This window comes from Calonectris borealis, chromosome 4 (genome assembly GCF_964195595.1).
Source record: "Calonectris borealis chromosome 4, bCalBor7.hap1.2, whole genome shotgun sequence".
Classification (NCBI taxonomy): Eukaryota; Metazoa; Chordata; class Aves; order Procellariiformes; family Procellariidae; genus Calonectris; species Calonectris borealis.
This window is the reverse complement of record NC_134315.1, coordinates 60,697,017-60,717,674: the sequence shown is the minus strand read 5'-3', so window position 1 is coordinate 60,717,674 and position 20,658 is coordinate 60,697,017. Positions and strand designations below refer to the sequence as shown.

At 43.6% G+C, this 20,658-nt stretch overlaps 1 protein-coding gene across 1 annotated transcript; it reads right to left on the bottom strand.

The window, feature by feature from the left end:
• Window positions 1-2,327: 2,327 nt before the first annotated feature.
• LOC142082490 (transmembrane protease serine 11E-like) lies at window positions 2,328-18,932 on the bottom strand. The gene is given in 10 exon segments (XM_075150611.1): window positions 2,328-2,489; window positions 2,903-3,045; window positions 3,949-4,214; window positions 4,442-4,622; window positions 6,318-6,356; window positions 7,348-7,511; window positions 9,100-9,167; window positions 9,595-9,710; window positions 10,864-10,987; window positions 18,840-18,932. Coding segments are annotated over 10 exon segments (1,356 nt in total).
• Between the last annotated feature and the right edge of the window lie 1,726 nt (window positions 18,933-20,658).

The following is a 20,658-nucleotide window of genomic DNA, read 5'->3' as shown; positions in this document are numbered from 1 at the left end:
ACCTGTTTTGAAGAACCAGTGAGATAGCTGGGATTTGCAAGCCTAAGAATATTAAGTTTCCAAGTTACAATGAAATCCAGCAGGATGAGGAAACCATTACGCTCTTTGAAAACCCAAACCTAAAGTGCTTTGGGAATTGGAAATCCATGGCATCTTGTAATGATGCTTTTCTTCGTGAACATCAAATTTTGTTCACTGTCCTGGTAAGACAATTGCTCCCAGCAAGAAAAAAATTCATATATACTTGTCATACATAATTTTTAAACTTCCTCTACGAGCAATATACTTCAAAGCCATGTTCTGCTTAAGGGACTAAAATGAGATTTGTTGGGCTTAACAGACTATGGAACCAGTCTGACACTTTTTACTCCCTATGTAGAAGTTAAGTCACCAAGTTTTGTTTCTGAAGCTCACAACATTCCACAAGAAAAGTTCCCTGAGAAAATTTTTTTAAGTGCCAGGTTTCCTGTACACTCAAGTACAGAACACACAACAGCTGCAGACCCTTGTCTTTTACTCAGACCTTCTCTGGGCATGCAAATATTCCAGTACCTCCAGTGAGGCTCTAGAAAAGCATAGTTCTCTGTAATGGCAAGCAGCCAGATCACAGGATGCGTAATCAAAATACTTCTGTTAACTCGATGGATTGCTCCTCTCTTTGGCAGCGTTTACAGCAAGCTGCATAGTCCAGAGGTGATCCCCTGAACTGCCATTGACTATGTCAACTGACTTGTACTCAGTTTGGACAACACTTTGATCCTAAGACTGTAATCACTGAGGACCTGTTTCCCCCAGATCTTCTAACTATGAGCATGCCAAAAGCCTGCTGTTTGCCTTTTCTAGCCTGGCATAAGATTCTCACTTGCTTACCACGCTGGACCAGCTCCGAGTCTTAGCAGTGTGGCCGGTATCTCCTTCACCAAGTTCTTTCTCTTCTGACCATAGAGGGAAAAGAGAGCAATTGAGTGGCTCATTATCTAGCAACTAAGACCACAGCACTTGCTGTTGTCAGGATCAGCATCCACACAAAGTGTTGGAAAGCATCTGCAGACACACCAAGGAGAGCATCCTCACAAGGAATAGGCATGTTCTGCTGCTGGGGTATAGAAAGTGTTTGAGATCTACCTGGCAGACAGAAACACGGGCTCCTGAAAACATGAAGTCAGAGAGAATATGAATTTTGTGTAGTGGAGATCAAATGAGTTAGCCATGGTCTGGCAATGAGACACAGGCAATTCTTCCTGACAGAAGAGAGAGATCTTTACATAAGGTTACTGGGTCAGTCAGAAGTTCTGCCCTGCTCTGAAGGAGACAGGTATTTCCACCATAACGCAAAAGCTTTTTTTTTTTAGGATGCAGCTGAAGATGCACATATTAAATTATAAAGACTCGAGAACAGCATTCACAAGAATAAGCAGTTTGAGAGGGGATTTTTTGGCAATGGTCATACTGAGATTGTTACAATCCTCCAGTCCAATAAAAGGACTTTTATTCAGAACAATACAATCTGGAAAGTTAAAAATGGAAATTAACTCAGCCAAATAGTCTGATATGACAACAGACTGGAATGAACATAAAGTGGTTTTTGGTCTTAAGTCCAGCAATCCCTCTCACGGCAAACACTGTGGTAGGGGCTGTTCATATGAAGCGATGAGTGGGTGAACATACACGCGTTCAAAGAAGGTGGACAGAAGCTGGTGTTTTCCACTGATTCCTTTTTCAGGACAACACAGCAACGAAAAATCCTCTATTCACCTAAGTAACAGTCTGATGTGATATTAGGAACGAGGACTTCTCTAAGCCATCTTCCGTTCTTCATTAGAGTATGCTCCCTGGAATGATGCAGGAAAAAGCTCAAGAAGAATTCAGAAACGCAGCAGTCGAGTCAGGGGCTGGATTGTAGCTGGTCTACAGATAGATGGGGCCTTGGGAGCACACAGCAAATGGGCGGGCCCTACAAGTTTTAGTTGTAACTTGTCTCGGATGCTGGTAAATGATTGTTCAGGCTCAAACGCTTTTGCCTGGGTATAAAAGAAGGGGCCAAGACATTTGGCCATGGAGAAAAAAAGGTCAGTAGATTGCATATAGACAAAGGCAGTTCTCCCTTTGACAGAGTACTTCCTGAACAAACAGCTGTCACGTGGATCAAGTCCCTTCCTGTCTGGCTGTAGGCCAAACCAATTTCAAGTCCTAGACTACTCCGAGCTTGCTGGCACTTGATACACGACCACAAGCTAAGCCAGCAGCTGTTTAGAGGGTAACCACAGAGCAGAACGCGTCAGAGGAATAGCCGTACACAGCCCACAAAACTTAACCCGCTGCAGGTTTCAGATGCCTGTTTTGGAGTTGATCCAGTTTCGATAGTAAGTCACTCTTGTGTACACTCCTGGTTTATTTGGCTTGCCACATTCATCTCCCCAGCTCACTATTCCCACAAGATACCAGATTCCTCTGGAGTTCGCATGCACCAGTGGCCCACCAGAGTCACCCTAAGGAGAAAAATGTCAACAGGCAGGAACAAAGTAAACAGCATTCACCTCGCTAATGCAGCAAGCCTCAAATTGTTCTGTTACAACTGACAGATATTTGTCTCTAGACCACAGCTATAATTCAACCTCCACATGGTTTACTGACAAGACAGAGGCTGACAGCCTATGTCTAATTCAGCCTCTCCCACTCCACACCCTCACATTTGTATTCTTTCACATGTGCATTATGTATAAATCCCAAGCACCTAAGTGCAGACTTCAGCCCATGAGCCATGAAGCTCTTCGTTTACATCTGTCAAGATACTGAACCCCATAAACTTAATCAAGATCCCCCAAAGTATATTTTATTTCTAGGAGACATCACCTCCCATCCCACCTATTTCCTTTTTACTATTACCTCTGAAGAGACTTACCTGGCAGGCATCCACTTGCCCCTCCAAGTATCCAGCACACAACATTCCAGGTGTTATTGCTCCAGCGTACACTTGTCTTCTATTACAAGTCGCAGTGCTTATAATTTTCACTTCTGCTTGTCGAAGCTGATTAACACTATAGCCTAGAAGAAGTGGCATTAGAATTTGCAGACAGGGTATGCAACTTAAAACACTCAAGGATTAGGAGTAGCCAGATTTTCCTACAGCTTTTCTGCCATTACAGGCAATGAAGGGAGCTACCCAGACAATGTCTTAGGAAGAAGTGTGTCCCCCCCGGCCCTCACCCCTTGCAAAGTCCTTCACTTGTTCCCAAACATAACCCTTCTCCATCTTTCATCCTCACCAGATGCTCTTTAGCATAACAGGCAAAGGGATTTTTGTACATGTTTCAGTGCTGAATTCAACTGTAGGCTACAAGATACGTCCTTGATATCATTGGGAAGACCCATTCGGTTAACTGCAATGTAGCTTTGGACAATCACTATACACCCCAAGAGTCTACCATGAAACACAACCTATATAGTTCAATGGCTCTCAAACAGATTTATAGTCCCATCATCTCTAACCTCAATGACATGGACTAATTTGAACAAAGCTCACTCAAGTCATTGGATGACCTGAAGCCTGATTTTTGACCAAAGAGAGAATAACTGATGAAAACCGTCATGATAAATCTATGACAAAGCTGAATGGTGAAAGAACTCATGTCAGAGCTAAACCCAGAGGGATTGGGCCAGTGGGAATGGAGAACAGAATGTATTCAACCAGCACAATGCATGCAGCAACAGAAAAAAGCTGCTCTTACTCCTGTAAGGCTAACCTGTAGGGTCTTTCCCCCATATTCCAATTCACTGACCAAGCCAGAAAAAAACCCAGCAAACTAAGTCCACAAGTATATCATTGGCACATGCACCTATCAAACGCCAAGTCTAAGGAACCCAAAATAAACAAGAAAGCCCATAAAACTAACAGCAATCTTCTCAGATACACGTGTGACAGGGCACGGGAAGGCAAGAGACACTCACCATCGTTCTCCAAAGCTCCCCAACCTGTGACAAAACACGAAGTGTTCACTGGGAAAATGTGAGATGCTTCAGGAAGACAGACACTGTGCACATCACTTGTGAACTCAATAGCAGAGGCAAGTTCCACAACAGCCACATCATATTCATGATCAAAGACAAAGTTGCTGTATCTTTCATGAATGATAATTCTTCGGACGAATTTTTTCTGTTTTGGAGGTCTCAGCAGAATTCCAAAGCTGGCAGTCCACCTCCGAGGATCTCTTCCTCTGTAAGATATTTGAGGTTATGTCACAGCCACACAAAACAAGATCACCAAAGGAGCTTACCTCTCCATTTAAGCATGAAAACACAATGTGGTCAGGTTTCCCTAACAGGACAGAGAAGAGCCAAACTTCATTATCTTTCAGCAGATACAGACATTAGTGGGCCACAAAAAGTCAGAGCATCCAAGAGTCCTAAGGACTGTAGGATCAGAAAGGTGCTGATGACTTACCCTCTAAAGCAGTGGGCTGCAGTCACTAGCCACGTATTACTGATCACTGATGCACCACAGCGATGGGTCCCATCAAGCTGAATACTAGCCTGCCACGGCCATTCCCCATCCCTCGCACGCTGCCCGCCAACTATTCTCTCCACTCCTGCGAAGGAGAATGTCTGTCTTCGTATTCCACAGCCTGTCAAAGAAAAGGCAGCTCTGCTTTAGCTTATTGAGGGAAATCAGGGTGTTGCTTTGGGAAAGGGCCACATGCCTGCAGGCACAGGCATAACAGGGCAGGGGTGTCAAGAGACAGCCTTCACTTAAAGCAGGGTCTCCAATAGCAGGAAACCAAGAGTCATAGTTACAAGCATCTCAGAATAGGTGTGGGGCAAACAAAGAAGTTTGGTTCATTACGCCAGTTTTCAGACACACAAGCCCATATGCACTCCCATGGGAACTGAAGGCTGTATATCTGAGACACTGTTTATTTTCCCCAGTTGTAACTGTTTACCTACTTAAAAAAAAATATTGCCTCTATAAACCTTGCTTTGATGTTTGACCAGAGCTGTACAGAGGGAAAGGTAACATACATAGCCATTAGTGTGTCGGTGCATACAGATACACACACGTTATTAGGCACAAAGACATGCACTGATAATTAACCTAAGCATTTAAATTCATATAGCTTTCATAATAAGGCATGTAAGTTTCATCTAAAGGCTAAACCTCTCTTGGTACTGTATGAAAAAAAAGCATATCCTTAGTTTGCCTTTTTTTTTAAAAAAAAAAACCTACTTAAAAATTGAGTATGAAAATACTGAGGAACCCCCACATAAACAATAACCACACCAGGGCAGCTCTAAGCTTTAATACACACATCACCACCAAAATATGCACAAGACAGACACTGCACATCACTTGTGAACTCAGTGGAGGCAATCTTCCCATCATTTATTACATCCCACCTGTATAGCAAAGGCAAGACCAATATAGTCAGTATAGCTTTAAATGTCACAGAATTGCTGAAGACTAGTTTGCAAAAAAACCCACAAAACCAAACAAAAAATCCACCCACAAACTAAGCAAATGAAGAAAGGATTTTGTCAGGTCACCTCTAGGTCAGCCTTGACAACAGCAACAAAAAAAAGTGTCCTCTTCTTCCAACAGTTACTTATAGCCGCTGTGCCAACAGCACAGTCATGTATTACTCAGCTGAAAAAAGTTAGATCCAAACCAGTTAATTCTCAGAATCCATTTAAAGATGGAAAGCTAACATTCAAAGGCTCCGAGATTATGTAGGGAGGGGACTTATGCTGTCTCCCTGTTTCCAGAGGAGCTTTAAGACCTCACCGGAAAGCACAGAACAGGGGAGAGAATGAGAACCTGCCCCTCTCCAGGGCTGTGCCACTGCCTTGTTCTCACTGTGGACAGCTCTTCTCCCTCTCCCATTCTCTGGCATTTCCCTGTATATTGCAAGGTTTAGCTCAAATCTGACAGACACCTATTGCCAAACCTTTCTGGAGGGAGGAGAGGGCAGGAGGGAAAATGTTTTTGGAAGGATTCCAGCAAGACTCTTGGCCCACAGCAACCGCAGTCCTTGTGCAAAGCTCACTATCAGCAGCTCATCTACATGCCCCTTCTTCCCATAACCAACATTAAAGCAAGTGCTTCCCACCACCAAGTCAGAATGTCTGATTCTGTAAACACTACAGAGCCAGCCTGACTGCAAGAAAATAAGCTGAAGTCTTCCCTGGCTCATGCACTGTCTACTGCTCTAGTATCTTTAACAAGTTATTTTTTCAACTTGCATCTCAAAAGTGTAAGAATCTTGTACACACAGAACCTACAGCACCATATCCCTGGACTTTTTCTATAAAGCATTTGTACTTACAGTTGTTTAAAAGGTTATCTCCTTTTTCCTTATTCAACTCTGAAATGAAAAGCAAACACCACAGTGAGTATCTCATACTGCTATCTGATCTAGCACAGACTCCCTCCCTGTACCCAGCAAACACAAATTAAATGGCTTGCATTGCTGCATGGAGTGACAGTACGGTAAAAGGAGTAATTTGCTCTGTCGGAGAAGTTCAATTAAGCCTCTGTTCCTCACCAAAAGTGTAAGGCCAAAGCATACATCTTTCTTGCCTTAGCTCAAAGCTAACAAAAGCAGCAGATGACTGCAAATAGGTCCAAGTAACATCTACATGTGCTGGTGGCTGTGCACGATATAAACACCTACATGCATTTGTTTACGTTCAGTATGGCAAGGTGGTCAAAACAGTCTTCACAAATCCTCAGTGCTGAGATTGACTGGAGCTAAACTGTAACGTTACTGATTTCTTTCCTACAGAAAACCCTCTGCCAGATTCTGATGGTAACCAGCGACAGATTCATGGCAGAGGATTACTGCCCAGGGAACCTCAGGATTTTGTTATGAACACTTGCTACAGCAATCTGTCAAATAAACAAAGGAAATGGCAGGGGGTGGAGAAGGGAACCATCTCAGCCTTGCATTTTTTTTTAATAGCTTGAGGACTCTGCATTTCAGTACCTGGTAATACAGGTTCTTGTCCAATTCACTGTGTGCCTTAAAGTAATCTGTGAACCCATGGTCACAAAGTCAGGCTTTTTTGATTAATTGGGGGGGCACTATCTCATTCAACAGAGCTAGGTCACACAGAGAGAGCCTCTGACGCAGAGGAGAGCTCACACTCATAAATCAATGCCAGCATGCTTTAGTTCTTTTCATGCTGCTTCTTCCAAGTTCCCGAGCTGTCAGCCGTAACACACAATTTTCAAAAGTCAAAAGTAAAAAACAAGAATAGCCCATATTTGCATACTGAAGTGAAACTCATTACACTAAGAACAGCAAAGTATGAGGAACAAATTCCAAGCTAAAAACACAAATCTAAGGCACTTGCCTGTGAGTCTAAGGGTAGACTGGTCAACAGTCAAGAACGTGGAGCTTGTTTTCAGCCTTCTGCGTAACACACTGTTGATATGACCCCAGCTTGTTGCCTTATTGTCAGCCGAGGCAAATTTAAATACCAGAACAACAGATGCAAACACTCCGCCAGGATCTGGGCTGCAAATCAACAAAAACACAGTGGTGTCATTCTCTTTGCCCACTAATCCTCTTTGTTCTGCTTTGCATAGTCTGCCTTCTTTATATGAGAACAGGTCTGGTCTGCACAGATGTATAGAACAAACAGCATAGCTGTGCACAAGTAAAAGAAGATGATGACATGTCAGCAGGCAGCAAAAGGCTTTGTTCTCACTATTACAATAATCAGAGGGGAATTTTCTGGGAACTGTTATAAGCAGTACAGCTGAGAAGGAGAGGAGGGATCACTCCCTTTGGCCTCCACGCAGCTCAGCGTCAGTAGGACACAGATGGCAGTAGGAACAATATAGCAAGTTAAAATCCTCCAACAGATATCCAACAAGCCATTCCTAACAGCCATGCAAAAGACCCAGTTTAGAGCCACAGAAGTTACAAAGGTCTTTTGGCATTTCTTTCCATTTAAGTCACTTGTCCATTCATTGGCCAGTTAGCTCCATTGTATCTAGAGACAAAAATCTCAATATTTTGAGTTATCAGAGCAAGGCATGATCACTTACTGTCAGTATAAAATATTGGGCCCAATATTTTAGACTAACAGTCTAAAGGAAAACCAACTGAGATGTAGCAGAGATGTAGCTAAGCTGGTCCAGTGCCTAGCTGCACAACAAGGTATTTGTAGTGAAAAAAAGCTTGGAAGACATACACTGTTTGGTCAACCTAAAAGGTGTAAAGAGGTTGCTTGAAGTCTAGCTCCCAAGTTCTGTAATTTCAGTTGATATGCAGTATGGGAGGCTTGTGGAAGAAACCAGCAGCAGAAAACAATGTAGAACAGTTTAAGGATATGGCTCATTCCATCTAGAGACAGGTAAAAGGGCAAGAAAGCCCAGAAGTGCTGTGAAGAAGGACATTTGTGGGAAGTCTGGCATTCTTTGCTGCCTAGGGAAAAATATTCCACAGCAGAATTGAGCCTTATAGAAATACAAGTCCAAACTAAAGTAATGTGAAGGAGAGGGAAGCAATGGCTCTTATCGCTGAGAGTGATACATAAATACTCCAGGGAGGAAAGACTTAAAAGCTCTCACACTGGACCTTTATACCTATACGTCCCACTTGCCTCCTCCCTTCAACTCTGTATCCAGGTATCTCACAGTGGAATCATTTATTCCTGTGAGAGGAATAAATTTCCTCCTGAGGAAGGAAAATAGCCACCTTCTGCTGTACACCAAGCAGAGGGGTAAACACCAGCCTGAGCTTCTACAGGAAGCATTAAGTGGAATAAAGAGCTGATTCTGCATCTCTCAAGCCCTTAACTAGTAGTGAAGGCTGGGATCACCTAGTAATTCAGTTACTGCATCACAGCCACAGACAACTGGTGTTGAGGTAATCAATCTGCAGAAGTATAAGGCCCAATTTCTCTTCCTTGCTGACCTCTGAGGGTAACTGAGCTCAGTATTGTGAGCACCAAAGGAGAGTGACAACCAGCCAAGACTTAGTCATCCTGCTGGTGTAATCCAAGCATAAACAACCAGGCACACTCCATATGGTCAAGGGGTAGGAAGAAAGGATATTTATCACACCCCTGCTTATTCCTGACCTTCACATTACTTACCTTAGACTGACAACATGGGACCTGATGTACCTTTTACTTAGAAAGGACCCCGTGAATACTGCAGATATCTGTTAAAGGAGAAGAGTGTATTAAAATACACCTGTAATATGTTCATGCTCTCAAGATATACAGTCTCGTGAGCCTCCAAAACACAAGAAAATGCCTTCAGATCTCCATCTTTACACCAAAGCTACTGCTAAATTTCCATCAGAGGATGCAGAACCAAAATAAACAGCTGAGTTGGCCGATTTTGCTGTCCCTTCTGCTCTGAGGGTGCCTGTTCCACCACAGGGCTGCTGGAACAGACAGCAGGTGCTTACCACCTGCTTATGCACAGTCAGCAATACATCTTTAACCCACTACAGTAAGATTTGAAAGGTAAGGCCAGCCGCATAAGGATGAGGCACAATCACCTCTGACTCTTTATTTCCAGTCATGCAATCGCAGGACTCTTCACTATAGGTCAGGCAGAAACAGAGAAACATCGTAGCTTACCATGGTTTCAATCTCTTGGCTCAGGTGCCTGAACTCTTCTGTGGTTTGCCTTTCGTACTGAGAGTCATACTTGACATTGGTAATTAGGAAAGATGCATTGTAGTATCGGTCCTGATCTACAGAGGAGAGGAAAAGGAAAGGTGGCTTATCTCCTTCAGTACAATTCGGACATGTACAGCACCTTACAGAGCTTGGCACAAGTAAGGCTCCCAGGCTCTGGCTGTGACCCTGTCAGCTGTAGAATTACAGCTTTAGCAGCACTTTGGGAAAAGCAGGCTCTGGACCATCCTGTTCCTCCATGGACCAGCTAGGGGCTCACTTCTACTTTGAGGACCATCCCAAGTGGCTCTAAATTACACCCACTACAACATTTCTCTGGGAACCATCTTCTCATCAGACTGAGGTGAGCACAGCACAAGATGTACCATCCCACATATGTCCCTTCTGACTCAGTAGACACACTCGCTCCTCCCTAGCTGCACTCTGGCATGTCCCTGCCCCTCAGAGGCAGGTGGCCCAGAGCTGTTTGCATCCATTCAGCAGTCAGGTTAAGTTTAAAATCTGGCTCTCAGGTGAATGGCAGAGAGGGGCCCCATAATGCAGTTAGCTAAAGTAAGTAAAGCTAAGCTGTAGCTCTGCCTAGTGCTCTGTCTAGTGTCCTAATGCAAGCCATGGCCTTGTTGACTCTCGGTGAGCTGTGACAGCAACATGATTAGTTCCATCCCAGCAGGACGGCATTTCAAAACCCCTCACACTGGTATCTCAGAGACTGGGAATGACTTGGCTTCATTCATCTGCTACTGAAACTGGGCCCTTGGCAACCAGGACTGACTTGTGGGCTCTAAAAAGCCTAAACCTCTGCCTTCTCTCTTTCTGGAATATCCTCAGCTAGAGGTGTCAGGTTCAGTTTCTGAAAAAACCCTGTTCAAGACCAAGCTTACTATGCATAGCCTGAGTACTAGACACACCCCTGACTTACACAGAAGACTACTAGCCTTTGGTTAACCATGGATACCAGTGGAGGCACCAGGGCAAGACAAGAAACAGAGAGAGACAACACTTAAATCCCTGCTTCAGGTAAATGACATTTTAAGTATTCTTGCAGGTTTTCTAATCAATTCAGATCTTCAATAGGGTCTAGAACGTTTTCTCATGCAGATTCTATACCAGGGGTGAATTGTAAACCTAAATCATCAGGCAAGACCACAGTAGCAAGTGAAACAACAGATTCCTGAACATTTGTGACAACAAAAAGATTGGTGCGCTTACCGTGGCACAAAAAAAATGTAATCAAGCCAATGATGAGGGCTAAGCCTACTATCACCGACACAACGATGACTGCTATCTTCCATGGCTCTATACGCCTCGTTGCTCTGTCCATCTGGATCACTATCTGCATTGAAGACAACAACATGGAGAAATTCAACTCTATTACAAAGACAATAGCACATCCTGACCCAAATCATATCTGGCACAGCTTAGTTTAGCTGACAAATCTCACAGAATGAGGTAGGTTGGGAAGGATCTCTGGACCCTGCGGGTCTGACCTTCTGCTCAAACCAGGTCCCACTACAGCAGGTTGCTCCAAGCTTTGTCCAGTCAAGTTTTTAGTTTCTCCAAGGACAGAGATCCCCCAGTGTCTCAGGACTCCTGGTCCAGTCTCTGACCACCCTCACGGCAAAAGCTTTTTCTTTATATTTAGTCAGAATTTCCTGTGTTCTAACTTGCCTCTGTTGCTTCACATGCACCCCTGAAAAAAGCCTAGAGTTGTGCAGGTATGGCTAGTAGAGACAATTTCCCATCAAGAAATATTACACAGATTTCAAGTGCAGCTGACTGCCCACAGAGGTGCTTAAATTGAACATAAATGTAATAATTCATGACTGACGAAATAACTTCTGCACCAAGGATACTCTAGGCTACCAGACATGCCATATAACATGCAGCTTTGAGTTATTTTTAGTTGGTATGAGTAGTAACATTTATTGATCCCCTACAGGGTTTGGGTTTTATTGCACCAAAACCACACATACACTGTAAGAGACCGCATCCCATCTCCTGCCAGACAGTCTGTCAGAGGGGAGAGAAATAGCTACTCGTGTAAATGTGATATGGCAACAAGACTTAATGACTCGCTGAAAGCTAACAGCAGACCTGTAAAGGGGTTGGGAACTTGACTCACACATGGACAAAGGCACATAAGCCTTTCTCCTCCACTTATGTCCTCCTGTGCAGCATTAAGCAAGAGAACATTAGGAAAACTACATTTTTGCGCATGTCCTCAGTAGCTTTCTTATAGGATGATGCAAAGTCTTAAGGACAATTATTTCAGATCCCCAGTAATTCCACAGCACACTATGTAGTAATTGTTGTCATGCCACGCACTGAGTCTCTACATCATGGTTGGCATTAGTACAGGGTATCACAAAAAACATATGGGATAATCTCTCAAAGGTGCCTGGAGTGACAAATGGCAGCAGCCAGCTCTGGGGAGGAGGGACTCAGCTGGCTAGTCACCATGCTGTTTTTACACCCACTGATCCATGTTTGTATTGCTGTGGACAAGACGTACTAAATGCTATTTTCCCCTTTTCAGGCCTATGGCACAGCCATTTCTGAGCAACATCTGAGGAAATAGGGGCAGGAAGGGGCAGAAAGGCAGGCAGAAAGAGTAAGTCTTTGCAGGTTTTTCTGACTACAAGATGGCAAAGAAGAAATCACAGTGAAAGCAGAGCAGGACACCAGCAGAGGTTCCATCTTAGGAAATGAGCTGAGGGGGCAGATGAGCAGTGAAGGCAAGGGTATGATGCACAAATCCAAGACAGTAAAAGACCGTGAAGTGGTGGGAGAGAAGAATGGGGTTATACACTCTGCCCTGAGGGCAAGAAAGCTGAGCGAAGCTACAAGGAAGAGTTGGTAAGCAAGGGAAACTAGGAAAAAAAAAAAGAATAGAGCCACAGAGGAAGCTGCTGAGAGGTCTGCACACAGTGATGGTGTGCTCAGCAAGTGACAGGGAAGTTGGAAGCAACTCAGAGTTTAATCTCCTCACATAAAACCTTGTTTTTGGCTAGTGAGAGTGCTGGCAGGTATCCCAGTCCATTGCTTAAGAAGGGAAGCTGGCAAGTTTTTACCCACTCAAAACAGGTGGAAAGAAAAAGTTAAACAGGGTAGCTTCAGTCAGCACCACAACTGGAGGTGGTCACAAGCAGCAGCTTAGTGTTACCAAAATAGACAGAACAGGTGACCAGGATCAAGCCTTCTGCTTCAGAGTCACATGCTACGGAGAAGCCTAGTACCTCTCCTGTTGTGCCTGCTTTATTGGGCAAAGTTATGTTCTGGCAATGCACAGTCCAAGTTTTCCCCAAATCTAGCTGTCTCCCCACTAGACTGGGTCAGTTCCCTGATGGCAAGGCTTTGCAAAATGGACTGTAGGGCAGTTGATAGGAGTCTGAAAGCCCAGGCTGGCCAAGATTACTTTCTTTGGAAACTGCAAGTTGCAGTAAGCACGTAATATACACAGACTAGAACTCAATGGTTCCATGGAGGCCTTGACTTCTCACCATCTAGACCTTCACTGTATACATTATCCATTAAGGTTTAACGGATACAGAGATTCAGATAAAAACCTGAGACCAGTGGGACTGTTCTGCCTCAATTTCTTTGACATGCTGCAGCCTCCCATGGAGCATTGCCATCCTCATCTCATAGCTCAGTCTTTCACAGTCCTAGCTCATGGAATTGCATCATACCTCATGGGCAGCCAATTACTGCCCTTGACAGCAAGCCCCTTGGCTAACCAGAACAGCCCACTATGGCAATATGCCTCTGCCCCTCCTTAGCTACCCACCTCTCATGTTTTAAAGATTCTGCTTTAGCATCTGACTTTGCTCTCCTCACTGGAGAGCTTTTGCTCTCCAGCCTGAGTCCCTGCCATCAGTCTCAATCAGGCTGGTTCTCTGTGCTTCAGCTGTCCCCACCCCAGTGTGCTTCCACTTGAATGGCAATGACAGCAACATCCCTCCATTGCTCTTGACACAGAGAACACGCGGCACAGCCCTGATGGCGTATGGCTGACTCTGCAGATACTGAGGCAATAGTACTCTTGTTTCATAACCACCAGCTTTCTTGAACTGTATACAGACAGATTTCCTCAAGACATGGCCTTATGCCTAAGCTACAAAAGCTTAAGACTCACACTTGAGAAACTAGCATCTCGCTGCCTGTGGGACTCGCGCTCTGGCAGGCAGTACTGTCCTCCATTTCAATCTGCCTCTGTTTCTTTTTCATGCAAATACCAGCTAGATTGACAAACATTGGCAGCACAGACCCCCTTCTCCTCCAACATTTCAGAACTGCTTGCTCTCCACAGGTCACACAGACTTTTCCCTTGCAAGGGGAAACATACCTTAGGAACTGCTGCAGTGCTGGGGGAAATGGAAACATGGGAGATGAGGAATAGTAACCTCCTCCGCTTCTGATACTGATTTCACTTTAAATTTTTTTAAGAAAACAGTTTAAAGGAAGCACTTCCGTATATTTCTACATTCATATAAGTAATTAATTTGTATATATGATACACAAATTAAAGTGGAAATACCTCTTCAAACCCAAAACAGTTTCCTCCCTTTAGCAGGATGCTCTCAACTTCCATCTTGCTAAGATAAGTACCAGAACAGGAAAAAAAATCTCTTGTGCAATGGAAGCACCAAGCCTCATCTCCTCCCACAGTGTACAGTTGCCAGTATGTATCCTTCAACTGTGATGCCTGTGTGCAGGACCCAGCTCAGCAGCCCCCATTTTTTTTCGGTCTATTTTATCAGCAGACATGCTAGTCACCAGTTGTGCAGAAGCGTTGGGAAAGAAAAACTCTCCTGTTTTTAGCTTTTTAGGAAATAGCTAATCTTTTTTTTTCCACTTGTTTTAGAAAGCAGCATGAACGCAGGAGCAAATGGTCTTGTTTGACCCCAAATCAGCTATCCTCTACTCTTTGAAGAACAGCTCAAGTGCAGGCAACACCAAGTGTGTATTGCTTATATTAGAGCAGCATCTATTTCCAGTAGTGCCCAGGAGTTCTAGCCTTTGACACTGTCATGCTAGAGGCTGTATTCACAAAACAAAACACACTCACAACTAGGTGAGCCTGCCTCTGCAGAGACCTACTAGGATGTTTAGTGAAAGACAGTTCTTGTTCAGGTTATGTCCACTCAATGCATTCAGTCATTAATCACACACATTATACCTCCAACCAGCTCCTTCGCCCCCCTAGGCTTTTTGCTATTATGCCAGGACTGTCATGCTCTACCAGAATAACCACCTGACAGGGATTCCTGTGTCTGGGACATCCATCTCTGTAGTTAAATAATTCAGTGGCAGGTGGATCCCCCTGTTTAGGAATCAGACTTCTGCATGGTCTTCTCTGCACTCTAGTAACCAAGAAAACTCTGCTCCACCCAGCAACACTCACTGGCTAGAGAAACACTGATCCTCTGCAGTGCTGATGAATGCAGAGGCAGAGATGATCTCATTGCCTTCAACCATAGATGCATCCTTTCTTTCTTCTTGTGGCAAAGAGGCACTGCTTAATGGATAGGCGTTCTCCTCAGAAGACCCCCAATACCACAGCTGTCTGTGTAGATGCCTTCCAGAGTCAGGTATTTTGTACAGCCTCACATTTCTTGCTTCCTTATACCACATGCTTTGATTTTTTTACTGCCCAAACTCCAGTAAGCTGCGAATTAACTTTCAGGGGGCAGACAGAGGAATTCAGGTAACACCAATGCATTCATCCTCCAGCATGGATGAGGATAACTTTCATTCTTCGAGAGCAAACCTTAACAAGAGATCAGAAGCCAGACTCCACCAGGAAATCTCGAAGGCTGAGTCTTCTCTGCTCTGAAAACCACCTCCTCACGGTCTGTGTCTGGCAGCTTTCAGTCTGCAGTGAATTAGCAAGAAGTTTCAAACCTAAGATCTTTCAGTTCAGTACAAAATTGCTTATCTTGGCAATATATGGATGAACATTAGACCTCCTCCAGCAATCCCTGTTCTCATTTAAAAACACACTTCATTCCCAAGGAGCCCAAGACAACCCATGGAGACAGCAGCAGCTGACAATTTCATATCACAGTTCATTTGGGTCTGGAAATGCAAACTATTAAGTCTCCTAGTTTACACCCCTTGGCTCTGAGCCAAAGAATGTGTTTTGATCACTAAAAAGTTACTCCATACTGAAAAAAATTAATCTGAATGAACTATCTTGGAAATAGCTATGTTCGTATAGAATTACTTTGAACACAGTAAAGTTGCATTTAGAGAGAGATATATTAAATCAAGCCTCAATACAGAATATTTTAATAAGTGAAATACAGCAAGGAAAAGCTACATTAATGGTTATTGGCACATTAGGAAGAAGAGTTGTACTGAAATTTTTAAGGAGCTAAAATTGGCTGGTCTTCCTTGTGAAACCAGATAGGATTTCAGGTTGGGTTTCTGATCAACCCCAAATGAATTCTTCACCTTCCAATTTGCAACATTTACCCGAAAGCAAAAGGCAAGCACAATACATAGGTAACAAGCTGTTTTTCCTCTCTCATCCTGTATCAAACTCCCTAGAAGGTTACTGTGTTCATTCACAATGCAAATGATGAAAGTTCAGCTCCTACCTCTGCCTGACAGGATTTGATTCACTATATTGACCTTATCCATCTCTTCCAGTTAAGCTACTGTGTGTTATCAAAAGCCTCAGTAAGAACAATAGCAGAAAACTGATCAGAAAATGTCTTTTCAGGTAAGAAAAGAAAGTGTAACTTTATCATCTGTGTCCTAAGAAAACACCCTCGTCACTGAGCTGCTGGATATGCAGGGAGCAACTGCCCTGTTCTGTTTTACAAATCTGTCCTTGACATTTTTTGACTTCTTAAGCTAAGCCCTCATAGCATCCCAACCTAGATTGGCTTTTAGATGAATCTTTTTCTGGTACCAGCTGTTTACTGAAAGTGTTTTGCCAGGCTCTGCATAGAAGAAAACATGCAACCTCTTCTATCTGATCTGCTGCTGTCTTCCTATAATACATTTATTATTATATTTTTTATTATTATATCCCTGCTCACTGATATTCCAATACTCTTGAAGAGCCAGTGGCAGAGCTTGGATGGCACATCTGCTGATGGGGGTCTCTCTACATTTATAGCCATGACCAGTTTTTCCATTCAAAGATGGATTCAGGCACATCCCTCCAATCACTCTTCCTAGAAATGGGACCTTTCACAAGACAACTGAACAGACTAATCTGCTGGCCTGGTGAGTGCAATTTGAAAATCCAGACTAGGTCCCTGAAGCTATCTACCTTGGCAGGGTGGTTGGGAATAGCAGCAACTGAAATACATCTGGCTTAGTCCAGGAGTCCTGTAGCAAAAGCACAGGGCCACGAAGCAAGACATGCTGATTCCACTCCCACCAGCAATCACACCAGCCCAATGCTTCTCCTCCACTTTTGTGGCATACTCGGGACACACACACTTCTAAGAGAATGGGACAACAACCTCTACTACTTTGGGCATCGAAACAGAAGCAGCTAGTGCCTGCCTAAGTACTGCAAGACCCTTATCTGGATGAGGTCAGTTACCTACCAGCATCAATCACTCAATGTATGATATCTCCCAAAGCAATTCTGATACAATGGAAGACTTCCAAACATTGAAGGGATCTGCAGAGGGAAACAAAATGTGTGTGTCCTTCTATGCGTCACGCTGAATCAGCTTGATCTCCCCACACCCTCAAACATCCTACAAAAACAGTAGGTGCTGCATGCCACCCCTCTGCAGTCAGATAAAGCATCACTAATACATTTGCCACTTACTAATTGAGCTTCTCCCCTTAACCATCCAATTCTACCAAGGTCTCACTGCTTCCCAGGAGCACACTTCAGCTGGGTAAAGACAACAGCTCCAAATACTGTTCTTGTCATTTGCATCAAGATTCAAGGGCAGCATTCAGTCTTTGGGATGTGTTAATTCAGAGCTTACCAGCAACTATATCCATGATACCAGAATGCTGCTCGTACAGGCTTCCCTGATTATTTGATCACCTTTGCAATCAGCACAAAAGGTTTGTTGTTCCTTACTCATCCATTTTGCATACAGCTTTTTGGAGGTTATGAACTCTTTAATTGTTGGGATAGAGCTAACCTCCCGTACTTCTACAACAGTCTGTGGGACATAGCTGTAATGCCAACAACTGAAATATCCTTGATCGATAACGCATCTTTCTACAGTTGACTACCACAGCCAACATCTTGAGAAAGACTCCCATTCTGAAATAAGCTTTAGTAGAACTAGGAGGGCTATTCACTACATAAGGACTTTACAATCTGCATGAACATGAGAGAGGCCATCCCAGTGTAAAGTAAATATTAAGTACACGACCACTGATAGCAATCAGTTTAGGATAAAGTTCTACAACTTCTACATCATCTTTACCTCTCAGATTTCCACTTCTAGCTGTGTTGGTCATAGACAAGTATCTTATTTTGCTGGTTCAGCAGTCCCAGAATATAGCAGTAGATCTCTGCTTTTCAGCCTTTGAAAATAGTTCTGCCTGCCTTCCTTCATCCCACTTTGACTGGTTGAAATCTACTCCAGAAGCGAGACACCAAACAAGCAGTTATAGTCTTTATGCGTTTTTGGTTTGATTTTCATTCCAAGGCAGGGTGGGTGAAATGGTCTGGTGCCAGATTTGGTGCGTTTCCAAGCTGATTCTGCACAGATTAACACTTCACTGGCTGCATACAAAGCCCATGAAAATAAACAAGAGCACAAGAAGCTACTTTTACCTACTTTACTCCACTCACCCTCTCATACCACGCTATTAGCTCAGCGGTTGTGACTGCAACATATTCTAACCGCACTAGCACGAGGAGCAGATTAGAGTCAGGGCACAGTGAGATGACTCTCACCTGCTCCCCTGCTGCAACCTTCAGTAGCCATAGGCCACCTTGATTTGTCACCATACCATGCTGTAGAGGAGCTGGGGAATTCTCAGAAAACAAATGCATTTTGGGTGAGGAAAAAGGGCGAAATATCAGAAGGATTACTGATGTATGGAAGGCAGCTCAAATCAGAAGCTCAGAGCTAGTGCCATTCTCCCCACGCCCTCGGTCAAAGCTCAAACTGCCCTATGAATCTATGCATAATATAGCCATGCTGCCCAAACTACCAAGGAGCAAGTCAGAAGGCTGTGGCACTCACCTCTGGGTATCACTGAGAGGTCAGCAAGAAGCTCTTCTGTCTGGGAAATGCACTGTCCCGAACGCCACAACGCACTATGCTGCATCTCAGCATAGACTTGAGGCTTTATCTCCCAAATTAGGAAAGAAAGGAGTCATAGGCAAGTCAGAACAAACAAGTCCAGCAAGTCTCAGTGACAGAGGCTTACCCAGTAGCATGATTCCTCCCCTAAAACAATAACAATATACTTCTTTCATCACACCTTTCATCCAGGAATCCCGAAGCCTTTTCAGAGCATTAACTACACCCTGCAACACCCCGAATCAGAAGAGCCATGAAAATTTTGCAAGGACGCAGAGTTTATTTCCTTCTTTGGTATAATTAAAAACAAATCAGAAATTATGGGCATGACCAACACAGAAAATTTGCATGTTCTAAAGAGGCAATGTTCAGTCCCAGGCCAGATACGGAGCTGACATAAATTGATGTAGATTCAGTGGCATGTGCCTCTTAACTACATTGAACTTCCTTGAAATTGGACATTTGGCCAGACAAGAACTTGCCCCCATAACAACAGCTACATTCAAGTTTGTCATTCTTCTTTAACTCCTTAGACGTTAATTTTAATTGTGGCCACCTAGCCACACACACATTTGTGTCCTGGAAAAATTCTTCTAGGTCATAAACATTTGTGATAGAAATATTTGCAGGTTGTCCAGATAAGAATTTCTACTTGTGCTAGTTAGAGCAAGTTAACTGGCAAGTCAGCTAGCACAAGCACAAATTCTAACCTAAAGTAGCATTTCTCAATCTTTTCTTGGGAACCCTTTCTTCAATTTTAAGTTTTCTCAGTTCCATCAAGCTTACTAGAAGATATATATGCCCACATAGCCTTACACACAGATTTGTTTCAGAAAGCAAATAAAGATGACAGATCATCACAAGATACGCATGTGGCACATATTTTCTTTGCTTGGCTGCAATAAAGTTTCTAACATCTAGGGACTCTTTTCCTCCACCTTAATGACCTTCATTTGACCCCTCTACAGCTCAGGAATCACCAGCTTAGTAACACACTTATGCAAATGCATTTTACATGGCTAGAGCTCTTCCTTCCAACTTATATCAAGTCCATAGCCAAGTAACAGGAAGACTGCCTTTCTGGGAAGGCCAGCTTCTTTTGAATGAAACATAGGCTAAAGATAAGCCTCAGCTTCTCATAATTTGGGTTCAGTCAATGTCTTAGCATAATTTGTTACAAAACACAATGAATACCGTTGCTAATGATGCACACAACATAATTGCTTCTCAATACTTTAACTGGAAGCTGCATTGCCATCCCATATAGGAACATTTCTATTGAGTCAGTCCAGATGTGCAAGAGAAATGCAGTTAGAAGCCTAGCTAGAGGGTGACAATTTCCAAGGGTAAAGTATCAAGTGTCATATGATTACCTGACCCGTGTGTAGATGGTGCAAAGACGTATTCATTCCAGGCAGCCCATGATCCTCAGAGACAAACCCCTTTCTTGTGACTTTATCATGGCACAGGGGGAAGAATGCACGACACAGAGGTTTCATGGCAATCTCTGAACAGTCTCACCTGCAGGCAAAAAACCTGTTGCTGCTCAAGGAAAGAGGTTAAACTGAGAAGGCTTTTTAGGGCACTGAAAAGCTCTTCCAGCCCTAGTTTCATGGTGGGAAGGCACCAAACTGATAAAGGATGTAATAATCCTGGTCAATGGTCCCCTTTCTGCACAAGGTGTCTGTGTATCTTTTTGTACTGACAATACTTCCCTGGGGCAAAAACCCCAGTTGAGAAAAAAGGACAGGCAATAGCC